The 18,869-nt window shown below is 39.3% G+C and overlaps 1 protein-coding gene across 3 annotated transcripts in view; it reads right to left on the bottom strand.

Moving 5' to 3' along the window:
- The window catches only part of Ergic2 (ERGIC and golgi 2), a 33,447-nt gene extending 18,530 nt beyond the window's left edge, over positions 1-14,917 (bottom strand). For 2 of the 3 annotated variants that reach the window (XM_028892424.2, XM_037203970.1), the window contains exons 1-6: positions 14,780-14,917; positions 8,353-8,495; positions 6,493-6,601; positions 4,363-4,409; positions 3,775-3,845; positions 1,329-1,369 (exon numbers count right to left, since the gene is read on the bottom strand). In XM_028892424.2, the coding sequence (XP_028748257.1) occupies positions 1,329-1,369; positions 3,775-3,845; positions 4,363-4,409; positions 6,493-6,601; positions 8,353-8,458 (374 nt within the window). In that variant the 5' untranslated portion in view covers positions 8,459-8,495; positions 14,780-14,917. The remainder of the gene's footprint in view (positions 1-1,328; positions 1,370-3,774; positions 3,846-4,362; positions 4,410-6,492; positions 6,602-8,352; positions 8,496-14,779) is intronic. The other variant, XM_028892425.2, reaches the window with a different exon arrangement.
- Between the last annotated feature and the right edge of the window lie 3,952 nt (positions 14,918-18,869).

The following is an 18,869-nucleotide window of genomic DNA, read 5'->3' as shown; positions in this document are numbered from 1 at the left end:
CTCTTCCAGTATTCAGTTCCCAACATCCACAGCAGACAGCTCACAACATGGCATACACATAGAGGCACACATATAAATAAAAATCTTAAAATTCTCAAGAGGAGACAACTCATGTTAGTATTTCTGGGTGGGTTGTTTGGCTGTTTGGCTGTTTGAGCTTTTTGAGATAGGGCTTCACTATGTAGACCCTGCTCTGAATATTGATCCTCTTGCCCTAGCCTTTTTTGTTTTGTTTTGTTTTGTTTGTTTTTGAGACAGGGTTTCTCTGTGTAGCTTTGAGCCTTTCCTGGAACTCACTCTGTAGCCCAGGCTGGCCTCGAACTCACAGAGATCCACCTGCCTCTGCCTCCCTGAGTGCTGGGATTAAAGGTGTGCACCCCACCACCTGGCTTGCCCTAGCCTCTTAATTACTGGGATTTACAAGTATGCATACACACCTGACTCTCACTTCAATATTTCTGGATAAAAGTAACACATTTCATTTCTAGGTAGAGCTTTCTAGTAAAAGTGCTAGAAACCCAGAAAGCCCGAATATTCACTGCTTTCTTCAACTATATTCAATTTCAATATTAAGATTTTTCCCAGCTAGGAAAATTGGTGATTAAAAGAAAAAGATTCTTCAAGTGTAGTAGAGATTAGAAAACAAAATGTCTATAAAAAGCAAACAAACATTTAAGTACATTTTGGTAATAATCGGAAATTAGGTAACCTTAAATATAAGCCATCTTGGGAACAAAAAGGGGATGGGGAAGTACTTTTTCTGAGAACAAACATCAGAAACAATCCCACCTGTACTCCAGACAACACGGAGACAGCATACTGACAAATGAAAAACTCAGACACAAAGTTCCTAGGGAGTCACATGTGGTTCTCATCACTCATGGTTTTGCAGTTGCCAGAATGAGAAAGCTTTTCCTTTACGCTGTTTATAAAATGAACCTTTTGTCTGTTTCTGAGACAGTTTATATATTTAACCCATGTCCTGAAACTTACTATTTAGCTCAGGAAAGAGGTAAACTTAGGATGCTCCTGTTTCAGCATCCCAAATGCTGGGATTACAGGTATGTATCATCATACCTGGCTCCAAACCAAATTCTAAACAATGTTCACATACTTTCATAGTTAAAATTTTTTAAAGTTAATTAAAATTTTAAATAAAAGCTAAAATGTATTTATGATTCAAAATATAACATAGGAAAGACTTTCCTAAGATCTGATAGTTTTTGAGGTCATAAGGACTGTTTATATACTAAAATATTTTAACATATGCATAGCTTCCACTAAAAGCGGTCTAGGTTTCTACAGTGATGACACTGTTCATACTTTACCTCTGCCATTCTCTCTGCTGGGGTGAAAGGTCAAATACTGCCTGCAAAAGAAGAGAACACAGTCACTGGCAAATAAATCCCTTGGTGTTCACATAGCACCAGTTTAAATGTTTTTCTATGAACAAGAAACAAACTTATAGTACTGCTAAGATATATTTATGATTTAATCTGTAATGTTTTATTCAAAGATAGCATAAAGAAGCTTTACTAATGATAACTATTTTCCTGTGTACAGTCACTAACATTATAGGAACAAATGCAAGCTGACAATCAATCAGAAGCACAAAATGGGTATTTTAGGACTTAAAATCACTCAAGCTCACCGTTACTGAAACTGAAAACTAATTAAAACTAAAAGGGCAACACTGGTGATGGGGTTAGGGAGACAGGTAATGGATAGGACACAGCCTAAGTGGGAACTCAAGCACCCATAGCCCTTCCTCCTGACAGGAAATAGTCACAAAACAAAGCCACACACCTTTGCTGAAAAAGAAACCTCAAAACTTCTCCCATAAAATGAAAAACAAAAAAACCCCACAAAATAAAGAATAGTAGGGAGGGCTGGAGAGATAGCTCAACAGTTAAGAGCACTGGCTGCTCTTCCAGAGGTCCTGAGTTCAATTCCCAGCACCCACATGGTGGCTCACAACCATCTGTAATAAGATCTGCAAATGCAAATGCCCTCTTCTGGCCTGCAGGCATACATGCAAGCAGAACACTGTATACGTAATAAATAAATTAAAAAGCAAACAGTAGGGCGCAAAGGCCACAGGGGCAAGGGAGAATGCCTGCCTGGGGAAACACTTGCCTTGCAAGCATGAAGAACTGAGCCTGATGCAAAACAGCCAAACATGCAGCATGTGTGTGTGATCCCAGCACTGAAGCAGACACAGGGGGGTTCCTGAGACTCGCTGGCTACCTAGCCAGCTTAGCCTAATGGTTAAGTTCTAGGACGGCGAAAGAGATCCTTATCTCAAAAAACATGGTGGTCAGCACCTTTCCCAATGACACCAGAGGCTAACCTCAGGTCTCAATATGCATGCACATGTGTAAATGGGTACACACACATATAAACTATGAAAAAGCACTATAACTAAATATTCTGAAAACAGTATAAAATGCAAATGTCACAGTGTCCAAATGCTGGGATTTGGATCCAAATCTGCAGATCATAATCTAGTATGTTGGAACAGTATCTGAATTTATAAAGTAAGTTACATTTACTTACTCCATGTAAATTACTATAAAATAAACTTTGTTAGTGGAAAAATAGAGATCAGAAGAGGGGATTACAGTAACAATAAACTATTTTTCTGTCACCATTTCTACTTTAGGAATGCTTTATGGTCTGAATATTAACTAACTGCCTCAGGTTTCTAAGTAAAACCCAGGACCCCCACTAATGAATGGTACAACTGTGGAAGCCTGTAGAAACTTAAGGAAGTAAATCACTGGGCTGTACTGACTTCAGGTGTCTTATCCCGGCCTTTTCCTGTCTCTCTCTGTCACCTGTCCACCATGGGATGAAAGCTCCTCGGCCATACATTCCAGCATCCATGATGTTCTGCCCAAGTACCAGAGGCCAAGGAACCATGGCCTGAGCCCTCTGAATCAGTAGGCCAGAACAAACAGCTCCTCCCTCAAGTTGCCTTTGACAGGGATTTTGTCACAGTGACTTAAAAGTAATTAAAATAAGCACTTATCAAAGACAAACATTATTTTCTTGCTGTAAACTAAAGTTAACTCAGCAATCAGAACTAGTCCAGAGGTTTTCTTGTTTCAACCCAGTCAATGAACTGAATTCTACTCTTGTTCCATCTTCAGTCATTATTCTGCAAGTCTGCTTAGTGACAAGAAAATGAATTTAAAAATGAACAAGTAAACTACACGCCACGGGGCCAGTGGGCCACATGCTTTTTCTGAGGCTGTTTTAGGGCTAGTTCTGATCAGCTACTATTACAAGCATACCTACCCTGTAATGTGCTATGTGGTGAGTCAGCTATGTTAAGAACAGCTTGTACTTTGAAACTAATCAGAGAGTATCAGCATTGGAAAAGGTAAATGCCAATGAGATTCCCTCAGACTGTGATAAGAAAGCTACAGATCAAATGTTCTTAAAGATTTAGGCTTGGTGAAAGTAGCATAGGTCACAAAGTCCTGAGATAATTAAGAAGTATAAACTTCCATCCTTATGGGAAATACAAAAGAGAAGAGGAATCTGATGGGAAGCAGTAACTTGAAATATAACACAGTAGAGGCCTATCCAAAATGCCAGCTGTAGTTATCTCAAGTTTTTTATATTAGGTATAACTTTTCTTCATCACAAGTTGTTCTACAGAGTTTAGATTACTTTTGAAATAAAGAAAAAAATTCAGACAAAACTAAGAGCAAATGTCTAAAGTATTTCCAGCACACATTTTTAAAAAACCATATAAATCAAACTTACTGGTTCATAAGATAGACCATCTGCAGATGCAACCATGGTCTCTGCTAAATCCAGTACATCTGCTCCAACATCTGCATTAAAACAAAGTTTTTACACTCTGGACTCCAATCAAAACTAACATCTGCTATAAAACAACTGAGATAACTTTCATTTGTTCAAAAGTTAAAACAGTAGTATTATGTAGCTTTTGTAGACAGTATTCTGAAATTAAAAATGATTTTATTTTTCTCCTTTTTGCTCTGAAAAAGATGACACATGGTTAAAAAAAAGAGCTAAGGTTAATTGACCGACTAACATGTCAAAATTAAATAGCCTCTAAGTACTAAAGATGCTGAACACAATATCAATCATAAGAATTATTTTAAGGATTCAAAGAAATTATAAGGCAAATCTACGGAGACTTTAAAAAAATACCAAATAGGAAATTTTACTTTGAAAGGCTACAATTCTAATGGTATTTAAATATTCAAATATGACATATATTCAGGATCAGTGAGAATTCAAACTGTAGTTACAATGTACTTCCTTATCTCTTAAAACCACTAACGTAAAGAATACTGAAACTGGTGGTAGCGCAGGTGTACTCACACTGACACTTCATGGCAACAGTAATGTCTATGTTGATTCTCAACTTGCTGAAAGAGAAAAGGGCAGCCATCAGTAAAACACCAGAAATGAAAACCAACACACCCATGAAAAATATGGATTTCAGACAGTAAAACACAAGTTAGAACTTGCATTCCTTAAAATTAGAACAAGAACATTAAAAAAAAAAATTCTCTTTTGTGTAAAGTACCTGATGTAGGTATGGGGAACTGAACTTTGGTTCAATAATTCCAAGAAACTAAGGTTGGCCTATTTAAACTTCAGATAGAACAGTTCTTTAAGGACATGAAACCTGAATCAAACAGGAATTCCAAGTTTTTTCTTCCATTTATCATAAAAACCATGCATCATACATTAAGCTGGGTGTCCTTCGAAGCTGTTTCTTTAACTCTGGAATGGAAATATCAAGTAGATGCTCCAGGTTCAAGTACTAGTGTTCAGAGGAACATACATGCCTGGCATACATGCTCAACAGAAAAACAGCCACCCTTAGATCAGGCCTGGGTCAGGACAAATGAGAGCAAACCACCAGGAAAGCATCGGAGGCTTATGGATTTACAGCCCTTTCACTTTGAGACAGTCTCTCACTGTGTGAGATCTTACTATGTAGATCAGGCTGGCCTTAAACTCAGAGATTCATTTGTTTCTGCCTCCAGAGTGCTGGGATTAAAGGTGTGTACCACCACAGCTTGACTTTACATGGCCTTTAAACAAGATTCAATCAATGCTTTATTTGCAAATGACTAGCTCCTATAAAATTAACTTTCAAATACCAGAATTAATTAAGCATTATGTGGTGGTTTGAATGAGAAATGTTTCCAATAGGCTTGCATATTTTCAATACTTGGTCCTCAGTTTGGTGAGATCTTGCTAGTAGAAGTACATTACTGGAGGAGGGCTTTGAGGGTTTTATGTAGCCTACACCCACTTCCTGTTCATTCTCTTGTGTTTGACAATGTGATCAGCTCCTGCAGGCATGCTATGTCTTCTCTGGTATTATGGACTCTAACCCCTGGAGCTATAAGCCAAAAAAAAACCCTCTTTCACAAGTTATTTTTAGCCAAGGTATTTTATCACATCAACAGAAAAGTCACTAACTAATATACATTACTAACAAGAAAACGGCATTAACATTCAGTTCTGTGTCTCCTATCAAACTTTTTGCTTCTAATGATTTTTTTTTAACTGATTTCAATAGGAATTAAAATTTCAGATCATCAGTCTTAAAATTGTCTGGAACTCAAACCACTTGATGTCAGTACATGTAAGTAAGGCTCAGGGAGAGCCGAAAGAACCAGGGGGAGGCCAAGAAGACAGACTCCTGACCCACCTGAGACCACAAACAAAATCAAGTGTTTCAATGATGCTAAACACAAAGGAAGTAAGAGCATCGGTAAGGTTCCTGAAGAGTAACCAGGACCTTGACTAGAACAGACGATGGCACTACAGGCAAACAGACTGAGGCCCAACAAGAGTTAGGTGTATGATAAGCCCAATGCTACGCATCATCTACAAATTTCGAGTTATTTAGGTCATAAACTCATGAGAAAAGTCCTATACTTACTATTTCTATTTTACAGAACAGAAAGTCAAAGCACACACAATACAGATTTAGTGACATTGCCCAGAATTGTGTGTATGATATAGCCATTAGCAGAGCTGGGATGTAAAGGAAGAATAAACGTGTCTCTCTGCCCGTTATCTGCAACCCATCAGAAACATCCAAATAAAGCAACTGAATGACTGTCAAGCTACTTTTGTCACTTAGTACTTTGTCTTCAAAGGTTTAAAAGTAATTTATATCAAAATTCAGCTTAGCTTAGACCTAACTGTCACCTCATCCCCAGGCTAAGGAAAAACATGTTTTTAGGTGGGTTTTTTTGGAGAGTGTGGGGCTGAGGGTTGTAAGCAAGTGCATACTGAACCTGTTTTAGAATTTAACCAGTACTTAGAGGATTCTAAAATGCTTCAACTAGTAAAAGCAACTAATGAGAATTTCCAGTGCTATTTCTTCAAAACTACAATAAACCAAAACAAAACAATGGATACTTTCAAAGGATGTTATTTTTTAAAATGTGAATCTAAAGGTATCAAGAAGAAAAACTTTGTTACCTAGAAAAATCTTTGTCTACTTCATATTCGTACTTCATCCACGTATCTTGATACACTGAGAATTCCATTATTGTTAATAAAGCCATAGTGGTAAATGCTATTAGAGAAACTGAGGAATCAAAAAAAGACAAACAGAATTAAAACAATAAAAAGTAAATAACTATCTTAATTGAAACAAAATAAAAAGTAAATAACTACCTTAAGCAGCATTAAATGAGGGAAAGAAAAGTGTCCAATATGAACATTATTTGAATAAACAGTATAAATGATTTCTCTTAAAATGTTATCAACATTTTAAACTAGCTCAGAAATGAAAACCCAGAGTGAGCACAAACAGGAACACAGACATCTGCATACTGAGAGAGAATTGCTTGTCTTCAGTGTCAACAGTGTCCATCACCAGACAGACAGAAGTTAGAGGGATAAGTAATAAAAATAAGCATGCTGACAGTGCCAACTTAAAAATATTTCCCTCAATGGAGGGTAGGCTGGGGGTAAGGGGAGGGGTTGGGAGGGGGGAGAATAGGGGAACCCATGGCTGATATGTAGAACTGAATGGTATTGTAAAATAATATATATATATATATATATATATATATATATATAATTTATCTGGGCAAAAAAAAATATTTCCCTCATTATTAAGAAATACATGTGCTCAGAATGCAACTTAAAACAAACTAGGTCCTGAGATGCCATAATATCTGTGAGCCAGAAAATCAAATAAGCTCTCCAAGCCTCTAAAATATTTTCATCTATTTTGCAATATCTTAAATATATTACTACACTGCAAAATAAAAACCTCATCAAAAGAATTCACTAAATAATACAAGATACAAGGCAGGCTGTGCAACAAGAACTGGCACTCTTTTCACTCATAGGGGTTAGAAGTAGCAAGGCATTTTACTGCACTTTATTTTATTTACTTGGGTTTTTGTTTGTTTTCTGTTTTTTGAGCCAGAGTCTCAAGTAGTTCACGCTAGGCTACAACTGGCTATGTAATCAAGAATGATCCTGAAGTTGAGATCTTCCTGCTTCCACCTCCCTAGTGTTGGGATTACAGGCATGTACCACCATGCCCAGTTTATGTGGTGCTGGAGTTCAAAGCGAGGGCTCCACACATCCTAAGCACTACCAACTAAGTTATATGCAGCCTACAATACACATATTTTTTTTTACCCAATGAGGCTGCAATAGCATATGAAATGTTACCTTATTAATTCACCATGGGGAAAAAATAATAGGAAGTATTATTATAGGTATAGACTTTTCTTACATATTTTATCACTTTATTTTAACAAATACTCTTATTTGTATCAAGCATTGCTCTAGGCACTTAAACATAAAAAGTTACATAATACATTAACCCTAGCAATATAAATACTAACATCCTCATTTCATGGAAGAAGACAGACAGATGTAACTCAACTAGCTCTCACTCCACTCTGGGGACCTTCTTAGAGAGTCTTTACTGTCACCCAGCCCAGAACAGGAAGAGGGCTGTGTCAGCAGCCTTTCCTACCTCCCCTCACTTTCAAATCCATTTATATGTAAGAATATAATATATATTGTATGTAATATAATGTATGTAATATATATAATAATATATAAGCACAGTAATGCACAACTAGAACAGCACCGAAGTGTAAATTGTACTACTTGCCCACCAACATATAATAAACTCTGCTAAAGGAACAGAGAGATCGCCAGACGCTACAGAGAATACAGACAGTAAAGGCAGAGCGATCTGGCACAGGATGAGCAGTGGCAAAGGCACTGTAAGGCCCAGCAGTGAGCTCATTCTCATGGCCAGCGCCCACATGTTGGTGAGCAGTAAATCTGAGTCTGAAGTGAGCTCACCTGTCCCCCCACTGGCTGATGTCTCCACATAGCTGTCAGGAACCTTGGGAAAGGCATCTAATTCTTTCACCAAACTTAAGGTTTTTTTCCGATTCAGTCGCCTCATCTTCAGGAAAACTTTCCTCTTCCTTCATATAGTCATGCTAAGGAACAAACAGGTAAGTGAATATATGACCAATTTTCTCAGAAAGCAGCATTCCCAACTCTCATTGACAAAAAAAATTTTTATTACTCTTTTCTCCGTTCCCACTCTGACAAAATTATGAATGAAAGATAATACACAAACACACATTAGATAGAAAAACAATCAAAAGTGGGGAACTGCCAGGTGGTGGTGGCTCACGCCTTTAATCCCAGCACTGGGAGGCAGAGGCAGGTGGATCTCTGTTGAGTTCGAGGCCAGCCTGGTCTACATAGATCCAGGAAAGACGCAAAGCTACACAGAGAAACCCTGTCTCGAAAAAACAAACAAACAAACAAAAAAGCAGGAAACCGTCACATTTTTAACATTCAAAAAGTGTTTAAATTTAAATGTTAAATTTTAACACTTAGAAATTTTCTTTTGTATTAAGTTGACAAATTATATATAATTTTCATATATATGGAAAAGAAGTTATAAGGTAACACAAGCTGTGACTAAGTTCTCAGACACTTACGATGTTAGGAACATGGAGAGCTGATCACACAGACAGTAAGGAAATACATAGTGTTCAAGCCATTTCCTAAGGTGGCAGACTTGCAAATGATCCCAGCACATCTTCTTCAACACATTTAAATCATCTCCAGATCACTTTCAAAACCTAAGCAGAAACCTAAGACTGGCACTGCAACCATTCAATCTCTATTCACTGTGTATGACTGAGATTTTTGTTTATGTGTGTATGGTATATACTTGTGCATCTGCCCATGCATGTACATGTGTACATGTGTATGTGGAAGCCAGAGATCAATGCTAAGCCTTGTCCTTAATCTCTCCACCTTACTTTTGAGACAAGGTCTCCCACTGAACCTGGAGCTAATCAATTCAGATAAACTGGACAGCCAACAAGCACCCAGAAGTCCTCTTGTATCTGTTTCCTCATTGCTGAGATTAGAGGTGCATGCCACCACACAGCTTTTTAACATGGGCACTAAGGATCCAAACTCTTCAGGCTTGTGCAGCAAAATACAACTCTCCCCTAAACTCAGTCCAACTGTAAGTACAGATCTCTGACAGCACACCGACAGCCCAACTCTACATCTCATTCCCTCTCATCTCCTGACTAAACTGGCTCAAGGTTATCATCTTTCGTGGTACTAAGTCCAAGAGAAAAACTTCATACTGTAGTTTTGTCTACAATGTATTGATGTCCATATTCTCACTCTCCACCCATGTGTGTGTGTTTCGTGTGTGTATGTGGGTGAGAGAGAGAGATCATCTTCCTATGAAACAGTCTCTTACCTTGTCCTAAGAAATTCAACAAGCACCCAAATCTCAAAATCAAAAGCTGAAAAGCCCAAGATTTTGGAATTGGACATGATGCTCATTTTTCCAAGGGATTTCCTGATCCCTCATTTTCCATCTAGATTTGGATTCCTCCTAATCTTCATTTTCAGCTATAATCCCTCAGAAGACTATCTCCTTGCCTTCTACAATATATATATTTCTTTCCTAGTCCAACACTGAAATACTTCACCACTAGTTTTCCTCCACTTTCTTGTCTTAATGATTAACAACAGTACACACCAAACTGCACAAGCCAGAAAACACAGGTTACACCTTCAGACTTAACCTCTTCCTAAATTTCTTTATTTGCTTTCTTCCCAGGGGCTCAGAAGTCCCTTACCTTAGTCTCCACGGCCACAATTTGTGGCACTGCTTCAATTCACTTCCCTTACTACTATGAATCAATTATTGACAGCCATCAGATTGCATATTATCTCTCTTAAAGCCCTTCCCATGACACAGTATTTAGACCATCCTAAAATGGCTTCAGAATCCTTCACAAACCAAGTCCATCAAACCCAATGTCTTGCTGTCTGAGTTCTAGCAACACTGAAAACCTTTCAGCGTTCATTCTGCTCTCTCTGCCAGAGTTCCTTGTCCTCTTCCCCGAGTTACCAGGTGACAGACTCCACTTACTCTTCTGGGTCTTATGTGCCTAGAACTGTTTCTAGCCACTACCTGCATATTCTGTTTTCTCCACAGGGCAGTCAGGGTAGGAACCCTATCTAACATCACCTCTGCAATGCCAATGCCTCACACAGGAGGCAGATAAACACTGAGGGAAGGAAGGGAAACACCCATAGCAGCACAGACTGCAAATCCAAACTGTCATATTTGGGTATATGAACATTGAGAAACACTATCCAGGAGGAACAATTTTGTTCTCTAGAGAATCACCAGCTCTAAACAGTAGCTGTATAACGTTGAAGAAATAACTACTTCCAAAACTTAAGTATACTTTCAAAGTAAGCTTTATAAATAAAGTTTAAATTATATTACAAAACTATGGCAAGTAGCTGTTAGTCTCACAAACTCCAAGAACAAACACAATCTATGCATTTCCCCTCCCTTGAGCCACACAGTACAGCCCATAGGGCTACCACCCAGTCTCAGGCCTCCTCCGCAACTGTTTCCTAGGATTACCATTTCAGAAGAAGCAGGCTGCCAGTCTACTACTTCTCCTGTCCCGTTCCTGCAAGCTCACTAACTACTTCCAAGAAACCCATTCCACCTCCAACACTTGACACTGTATATGCCACTGTTGTGACATGAACAAGTTATCCAATTGCTGCTCTTTATGAAATCCTACTTCCTCATCTTGTAACTCCCATTCAATATTTCATTCCTAAGACTCTTGGGGTAAAAAGTTATGTGTTCTTAATCATATTTCTCATCCCACCTCTTCACTTTGATAATAATAGCCCTAATAATAGCAGTTAAAACATACAGAATAACTTTCATGTTAGGTACTATTGAATACACTTAACATATTAACTTACTCTTCTATACCACAGATGCCACTTTTATTCCTTCTTATAAATAAGAACAGTCATACATTTTTCCCAGGAAGGTGCAAGTGGTACTATGTAGAAGAGGGATTTAGTTCCAAGCAGCCTGGCTGCAAAGTCTGTTCCCAATTCCAGTGCCCCTGCCTTCCGGACTTGTTGCCAACTTCTATGGATATCTAGGTGCATTCATAACTTCCCCATAGCTTCTGTACCTGGATCAGTCAGTACTTGTTTTTCCCCCCTCATTCCACCATTACCTGATGTCTCCAAAGGCATCATGCACAGTATGGTGTATGCATGTATGGTGTATACGCATACATGTAGGCAAAACACCCATACACATAAAATAAAAATAAAATTAAAAGAAGAGGTACAGTATATAACATAGGGTTTTTTGCTTTAGATATCCTTATTTAATAAAATTAACACTTTAATTTTATCTATTTCCATCTTCAAACCCAGCCTTCACTGGCATTATTCTTATATCTATTTCCATATTGTTCTACAAAATCCAAAGACTAAGGAGTCTTTGCATGATGCTTCTGTTCACCGGTGGACACCATATGTACACTTTAGTGATCTCTATCACCGGTGGACACCGTATGTACACTCTAGTGATCTCTATCACCGTTAGACACTGTATGTACACTTTAGTAATCTATACCACTTCTGCTTTCTTTGCTGTCTCCCCTAAACTGTCCTTTAAAAAAAGTAACAAAAATTAAACCTCAAGGATGTGCTGATAGCAACTAAGACAATACTTGACAAACTGCTTAAGAAATAATAAACCTCTTCCTGTTGAAATAGACACTAACACTCCTGAAAGCAATATATAGTGTACTTCATCATATCAATTTGAATATAGTGAGATAAAATACAGAACTCAAGAAACTTTATATAGCCTGCTCAATTATTTTAATTACATTTATCGGGGAGGAGTATCTGTGCCATGGCACACATGTAGATGTTAGAGAACAATCTGTAACAATCAGTCCTCTCCTTCTACCATATGAGTCCTGGGGATGAAAAGCAAGCGCCAGGCTCAGTGGCAAGCACCTGTATCACACGAGCCATCTCATTAACACAAGAATATATCTTCTTTTACCAATGTTTTATGAATCACCTGCTATTTATAATGTATACTTCTCAATGAGAAATAGTTAAATGATTAGCATACCACTACACTGTGGATTAAACTATGCCTCAAAGAGATTATGCACAAGTCCTAGGCCTTGGTGTTTGTGAATAAATCTTATATGGAAATATCTGGAACATTATTTGGAAATCACAGTGAATCAGAGTGATCCATAAAAAGGACTGGTGTCCTTTCAAGACCACATGGTGAAGGCCCCAATATCGAGGGGAGAATGTCATGCAAAGACAGAGTGTAGAGTGATGTGTTTACATGGATTGTTCAGAAGCAAGGAAACTTCTGTCTCAAACCTTCAGACAAAGCAGCACCCTTCCTACATCTTGGTTTTGGACTTTGACTCTTGAAAACTGAAAAGAATAAATTTTCACTACTTTAAGCTTCCTAGTTTATAGTGAATAGGTTTAATCCCATAAGTTTCTTAATGATAAAAAGTTCACTGGAAAGACAAGTAATATGCTGTACAAGTTTTGTGATCTGAAAAACCAACCAACCAACCAAACTACCTTCTAGGAACTTACTAGTTGTTACAACAAATGTGAAGATCTTCAACTTCTCAGAATTCCTTACATATTGTTATCTAAGAAAGTAGTACATATGGGCTACACCAGGTATTAATCAAAATAGAAGTGAGGTATTGAGTAAATGTTAAGAGACGACCAACAAGTGTCATTCCAACAGGAGTCTGGAAGTGCTTTCCAGCAATAGGAAGTAAGGACAACAGTAGCTCCTCAAACAAAGTTCCTAAGATATTCTCCAGGAGCAAGAGAATGAGTTAACGAAGAAGTCAGAGAGCATTACTGACATAAACATGACTGGATGGAGCCACAGAAAGACAAATGTGTGCATTACTAATTAAGAGGGTAGCAGTTTTCCAAATCCAGGAAGACAAGTATTTGGAGTTTTCCTATTACCCATACCCTTCAAGTGTTTAATCAATTTTAGGGGTTAGAAAGAAACTATTTTTTAAAGGATCTTCTTCAGTCTCTATTGTGCCTAAGTTGCCAAGCCACAGGAAACTTCAGAAGCCAAAACATGACAAATAACAAAAACTTAGGAGCAGTACGGTAGGCACTGTTCTAAGTACTTTACCTGAAACATGTACTCTTCCCAGCTTTTTATGAGCTAAGTATTGCCTCATTATTCTCTTTTTATTGACGAGGAAACTAGTACACAAAAGTTAACTGATAAGCTCTCTGGCATTAAAATAATTAAAATCTAAGGAAACTATTAAATAGAACTTGTAGCACACAAAGTCTAAAACCAACTTCTGCTAAAAATGAATTATTTAAATGACTAACCCCGGTGAAAATAAACTTGTTAATTTTTTTCTAAATCTTTGTTGTTTTTGTTCTAGACTACAGTGACTTCCTTCCAGAGATCTCTCATCTTGCCATATTTCTGTAACGTGTACCACGAAGCTATTACAATACTCAGTAATGTACTGAAGTTTACTATATAAAAAAAAAAAAAAGCTTCTCCTCCCAACCCTCACTACAAAAACATGAAACTTCTACTTCTCAGGATCTTCCTCTACAAAGTGAAAGAGTAATAATAACTTAAGGTAACTAATAAATAAGGTAGGCAATAATCCCTCCGCAAACCAGCAGACTCGTTTCTTTAGGTATGTACGCTGGAGTTCTACATATTAGGTTGAAGAATGAAATTTGGAATTACAACTTCAAGCCAATGAACAAAGCCTATCTTAACTGTCTTTAATTGCTTCCGAAAACCTATCTCGCAACATTGGAACAGCTGTTACTTGCCTATAATCTGCAGGGCACTGAATTCCACACTTGAAGTTAATGAAACGTTTGCTCACAGAGCTGTCAGATCCAGTCTATGGATACCCATGGACGTCCCGGAGCAAGAGCGGAGCCATCCCCTCCCGAGAGGGTCAGCAATTGACAACGGGACACACACCACTTGTCCTGGCGTCTGCGCCTGGCCCGGCCCCTCTCTCGGCCTGATTTTTAATTTAAAAGACAGCACAGTGCTGGCGAGGCCGCTACTGTCCACGACAGCCTGGACAAGACAACGGAAGGCGCGGCCGGCCGGCGTGGAGCCGTGCAGCGGAGCTCCGGGCCGCGGTGCGCGGACGCCGGCCACACTCGGCAGGAACGCCCCCAGGCAGCGGAGCGGCTCCGCAGCGCGCTGCTCCCCGCAGAGCCACGGAGGTCCCAAGCTGGGCCAGCCGGGACTGTGAGCCCTTCAACCGCGCCCACGTCCCCATCCGCCCGCAACTACCGAAGACAACGGCCCAGCAGCGTTTCGGCGTCTTACCTAGTGCTACGGTCCCAGCCCACCGCCATGTTTCACAGAAGCCCGGGTCGCCCGAGCCCGGCGTCCACGAAAGTATCGCGAGAACAAAAGTAATTCTCACAGCTGATCGAGTTCGAAGGGAGCGCAAGTGGAGACCTCGCGATATTTCTTGTGTTGCTGGCGTGTGATGTAATCAAGCGGCGCGGTAAACCTGAAAGGGGCGTGGCTACGTGGAAATGAAGTGAAACCACGAGGTCTGTCCTTTTCCAGGAAGGGAAAAGTTAACCTTCCGTCTGACGACGGGAGAAAACGGAATAGAAAGGCTCTCAACTCTTCGGACCGGAAGTGGTCATGATCCGCCGTAAGGCATCGGCAGCGCCGTCTGTTTCAGGTGGTTCAGTGGCCTTTGTCTTTGCGTTTTCATGTTTCCTAGTCAAGAACACCTAAGCATCCCTTGTTAGGGAACGGTTTGAATTAAACAATGTGCTGACTGTAAGAAAACAAGACAGGGTTGCTCGTGATCCTTCTCCAAACACTTCCTCTTCCCCTGCCCCTTCACAGCACAGGACGTAATAGAGGGGCTTTGAGAAAGAGGCTGACTCGCAACAGTCGGAGCGGGAGCCCTTTCCAGCTCCCTTTTCATCCGTCTGCTACCAGATTTCACCCATGTGTTGTCATTTAAAAATCAGGTTTGCTCAAAAAAAAGCAGAGAACAGTTCCAACAAAGGTGTGTTTATGACGAATGCTTAAACAGCAGTTTTAAACATTTCTTTCTCATTTAATCCTAACATTATTATTGCAAAATGATACCATTATTTGCTTGCTTAATAGGTGAGGAATTTTAGTTTTAAGAGGGGAGTATGGAGTAGCTAAGAGCTGCCAAAGTGAACAGGCTGGGAAGTCTTGACTACAGTACTAAACCTTACACTATGTGAACAACAGCTCAGCCTCTATGCAAGTCAGAGCCTGTACACTCAGACCTGGGGAAGGGACAGGGACCAGGAATGTCTGTTGGTGCCTTCATAGCCAAAGTTATAGCTAACATAAAGTTGCGTTTTAGACACGTATTAACTCAACACATTATTATGCCCATTTACAGAACGGTACACCACCTGTTCAAATTATAGTTTTACTTTGTGAATACCCTCTACTGAGAAAGGGAATCTCATATGCCCCAAACCAAGAGCAGACACATACATGCCCTCTGACAGCAACTTAATTTCCAGACTTTCAAGATTACTCCAATTAATTGAAAGTTCCCAGTTGACTTACTTAGGAAACATAGTTGAATGGATATAAACACAATCTCTGAAGCCAGGATTTCCTAGGTTAAAAATCCAGTCTGACATCTTAATAGCATGTGACTTGGAGCATATTTCATTTTTTTGTATCTCCATTCCCTCATCTGAAAAATGGGCATAATAATGTGTTGAGTTAATTCGTGTCTAAAATGCAACTTTATCTCAGCTATAACCTTGGCCATGAAGGCACCAACAGACATTCCTGGTCCCTGTCCCTTCCCCAGGTCTGAGTGCACAGACTCTTACTTGCATAGAGGCTGGGTTGTTGTTCACATAGTTACACCTGATCCTTAGTCTCCAGAGTAAGTTTCTTTTATGATAATAACTATCCCCCTGAGAGTTAGCTTTCACAATATAGAAAAATTAACTAATTCAATCCTACTATATTTTAAAAGCCACAGTTCTCAAAGCTAATATGAACATAAAAATTAATTTCCCCCAAAGAATGAAACTTGTTAATCAATCAATTGCCTTTCTTTGTTGTTTTGTTTTGTTTGGTGCTTGAGATCAAACTTGGGGCCTCTACAAGTTAGGCTGCACCACTGAGCTACACTGCCAGTGCAACTTGCCTAATTTTATAGGTTAATTTCCATGTAATTGGTGGTGTTATATCTGGAAAAAAATCTGCTTTTGAGAAAATCCATCCCATTTTGTTTCACTTATTGAACACAGGTTTTAGTGTGGGGTAAACAACTAGTCCAAAACAACCTGTATTCAGTGAAAATGCTCAAAGTAAATTTTCATGCCATCATTTTGCTGCTCTGCAGTTTGGGTATGAGCTTTAGCAAGTAAATAACAAAAGTAAGAGAAACTGATATTTCTTTACTATACAACGGCTCACATGTCTCTCAAAAGGATTTTGTGTTTTATTCCTACCTCAAATCTATTCCTTCTCTATATAGAAAAATAAACATCACTAACAACCTCAAATTTGATTGGATTATAGTCTGTGTTCCCTTCCTCTCCCTAGCTGCCAACCACAGTGGTCAGTTTGTTCATGAAACTCTTGCCAGGTTCTCAGCTGTATACCAGTGCCCCCTTTTCATGTACTTCAACTCTAGGTGATTGCTAGTTTTCTACTCAAATTTTGAGTAGAAACTATGTGAACAACAACCCAGCCTCTATGCAATAAGAGCCTGTACACTCTATCAACTAGCTTTTGTTTGCTGAGACAGACTTGACCTGTATCCCAGGCTGGTCTTGAACTTGGGACGGATCTTCTGCCTCAGCCTCCCCAGTGCTGGTATTAGAGGTACGAGCCACCATACTTAGCTGTGTGTACATTTTCAGACAATGTAGATTATGCACTTCTGTCATTTTTCCATGTACCAATTTGGAACTTGAAAATCTGAGTTTACTTATTTATATGAGCACATATGTCCAGCTAGCTCCCATCATCTGTTTGTTTGGTTTGTTGTTGTTTGTTTTTTTAGTGTTTATGCTAAATATCTGGATGCTCTCTGCACCATGCTTATAATACTATAGTGTCCTGAGTGTGCATCATAATTTACTCTTACCTTGTTTTACAGTCTTGTGTTTTCCTTCTTTTCTTTCCCCTCCTTTATTTCTCTGCTTCTCTACCCTCTTTGACATGATTTCTTATAGCCCAGGCTGGCATTGAACTTGCTATGTGTAACCTTGAACTCCTGACCCTGCTGCATCCACCTCCTAAGTGCTAGGAGCACAGCTGTCCTGTGCTCTTAGAACACTTTAATTTCTGCTTCAGTCTGAAGAACTTCCTTTAGCATTACTTCTAGAATAGGTCAAGACAGACACACTTGGCTTTGATCTGGGAATGTCATTATCTGTTCATTTTTACAGAATAGTTTGCTGGCGGGTATTGTTGTTCTTCTTTACAATGAAAATCTCACAGCACTCCCAGCCCATGTCTCCGCTAGGAAGTGTACTGTTAGGTGAATTGGGTCTCCCCTGTGTGTTCTTTCTTGTTCCTTACAGCCTTAGGGATCTTCTGTCTTCCACCTGTAAGAGCTTGCTTGATTATACCATTGTGGGGTAGACTTTGTTGACTTAAATTTGATCAGTGACTTTTGCTTTTTCTATAAGATTTTTCTGTCCTCCAGGTTTGGGAACTTTCCTGTTATTATTTCTGTGAATCGACTTTCTTCTTCTTTGGCATTCACAGATCCTTCTTGCACCCCAACATACTTATTCTTTCAGTAGTTTCCAGTCTTCCCATCACTTTTTCCCTTTCTCATTCTTTTTCTCTCCAGCAGTGTATTTTAAGCTCATCTTCAAGCTCACAGACCCTGATTAACCCACTTGCTTTTGATGCCTTCCATGAGATTCTCAATTTCACTGTGAATATTGTTTACCTTGGGAACTTTTTAATTGCTTTCAGCTTGATGAGTTCCTCTCTTAGGATATTGAAACATTTCTGTTCCCTTAAGCTCATCAAATTTTCTTAAAACAGTAATTTCAGCTTCTCACCGAGACTTCTCTTGTGCAGGCTACTGCCTGAGTCCTACATGAGCCCAGCGTTCCCCAAAAGCTTTTGGTGCAAGCTGGTGTGACATGTGAGCACCCAAGGGTAAGGCGTTTACTCTAGTCCAACTTCCACTGCACCTGTCTGTCCCCGGGGAGGCTGGTTTTCTCTGAACTTGTTGTCACTTCCCATGTTGTAGCACTAGATGGCACCCTGGTGCAGATTTGCTGGGGTTCTGCTATGGGTGTCTTGTCAATGTTGCAGTTTTAGATGGGAATGTAAGCCCAGGTTTGTTCCTATACAGTCTTGGAGTATTGTTGAAAAAGAAATTAGAGCCTGCCTCCTAGAAATGATTCAAGATTCTCCC

Source organism: Peromyscus leucopus, chromosome 3 (genome assembly GCF_004664715.2).
Source record: "Peromyscus leucopus breed LL Stock chromosome 3, UCI_PerLeu_2.1, whole genome shotgun sequence".
Classification (NCBI taxonomy): domain Eukaryota; kingdom Metazoa; phylum Chordata; class Mammalia; order Rodentia; family Cricetidae; genus Peromyscus; species Peromyscus leucopus.
Note: the sequence above shows the minus strand (reverse complement) of the source record. Positions and strands in the feature narration are given on the sequence as shown.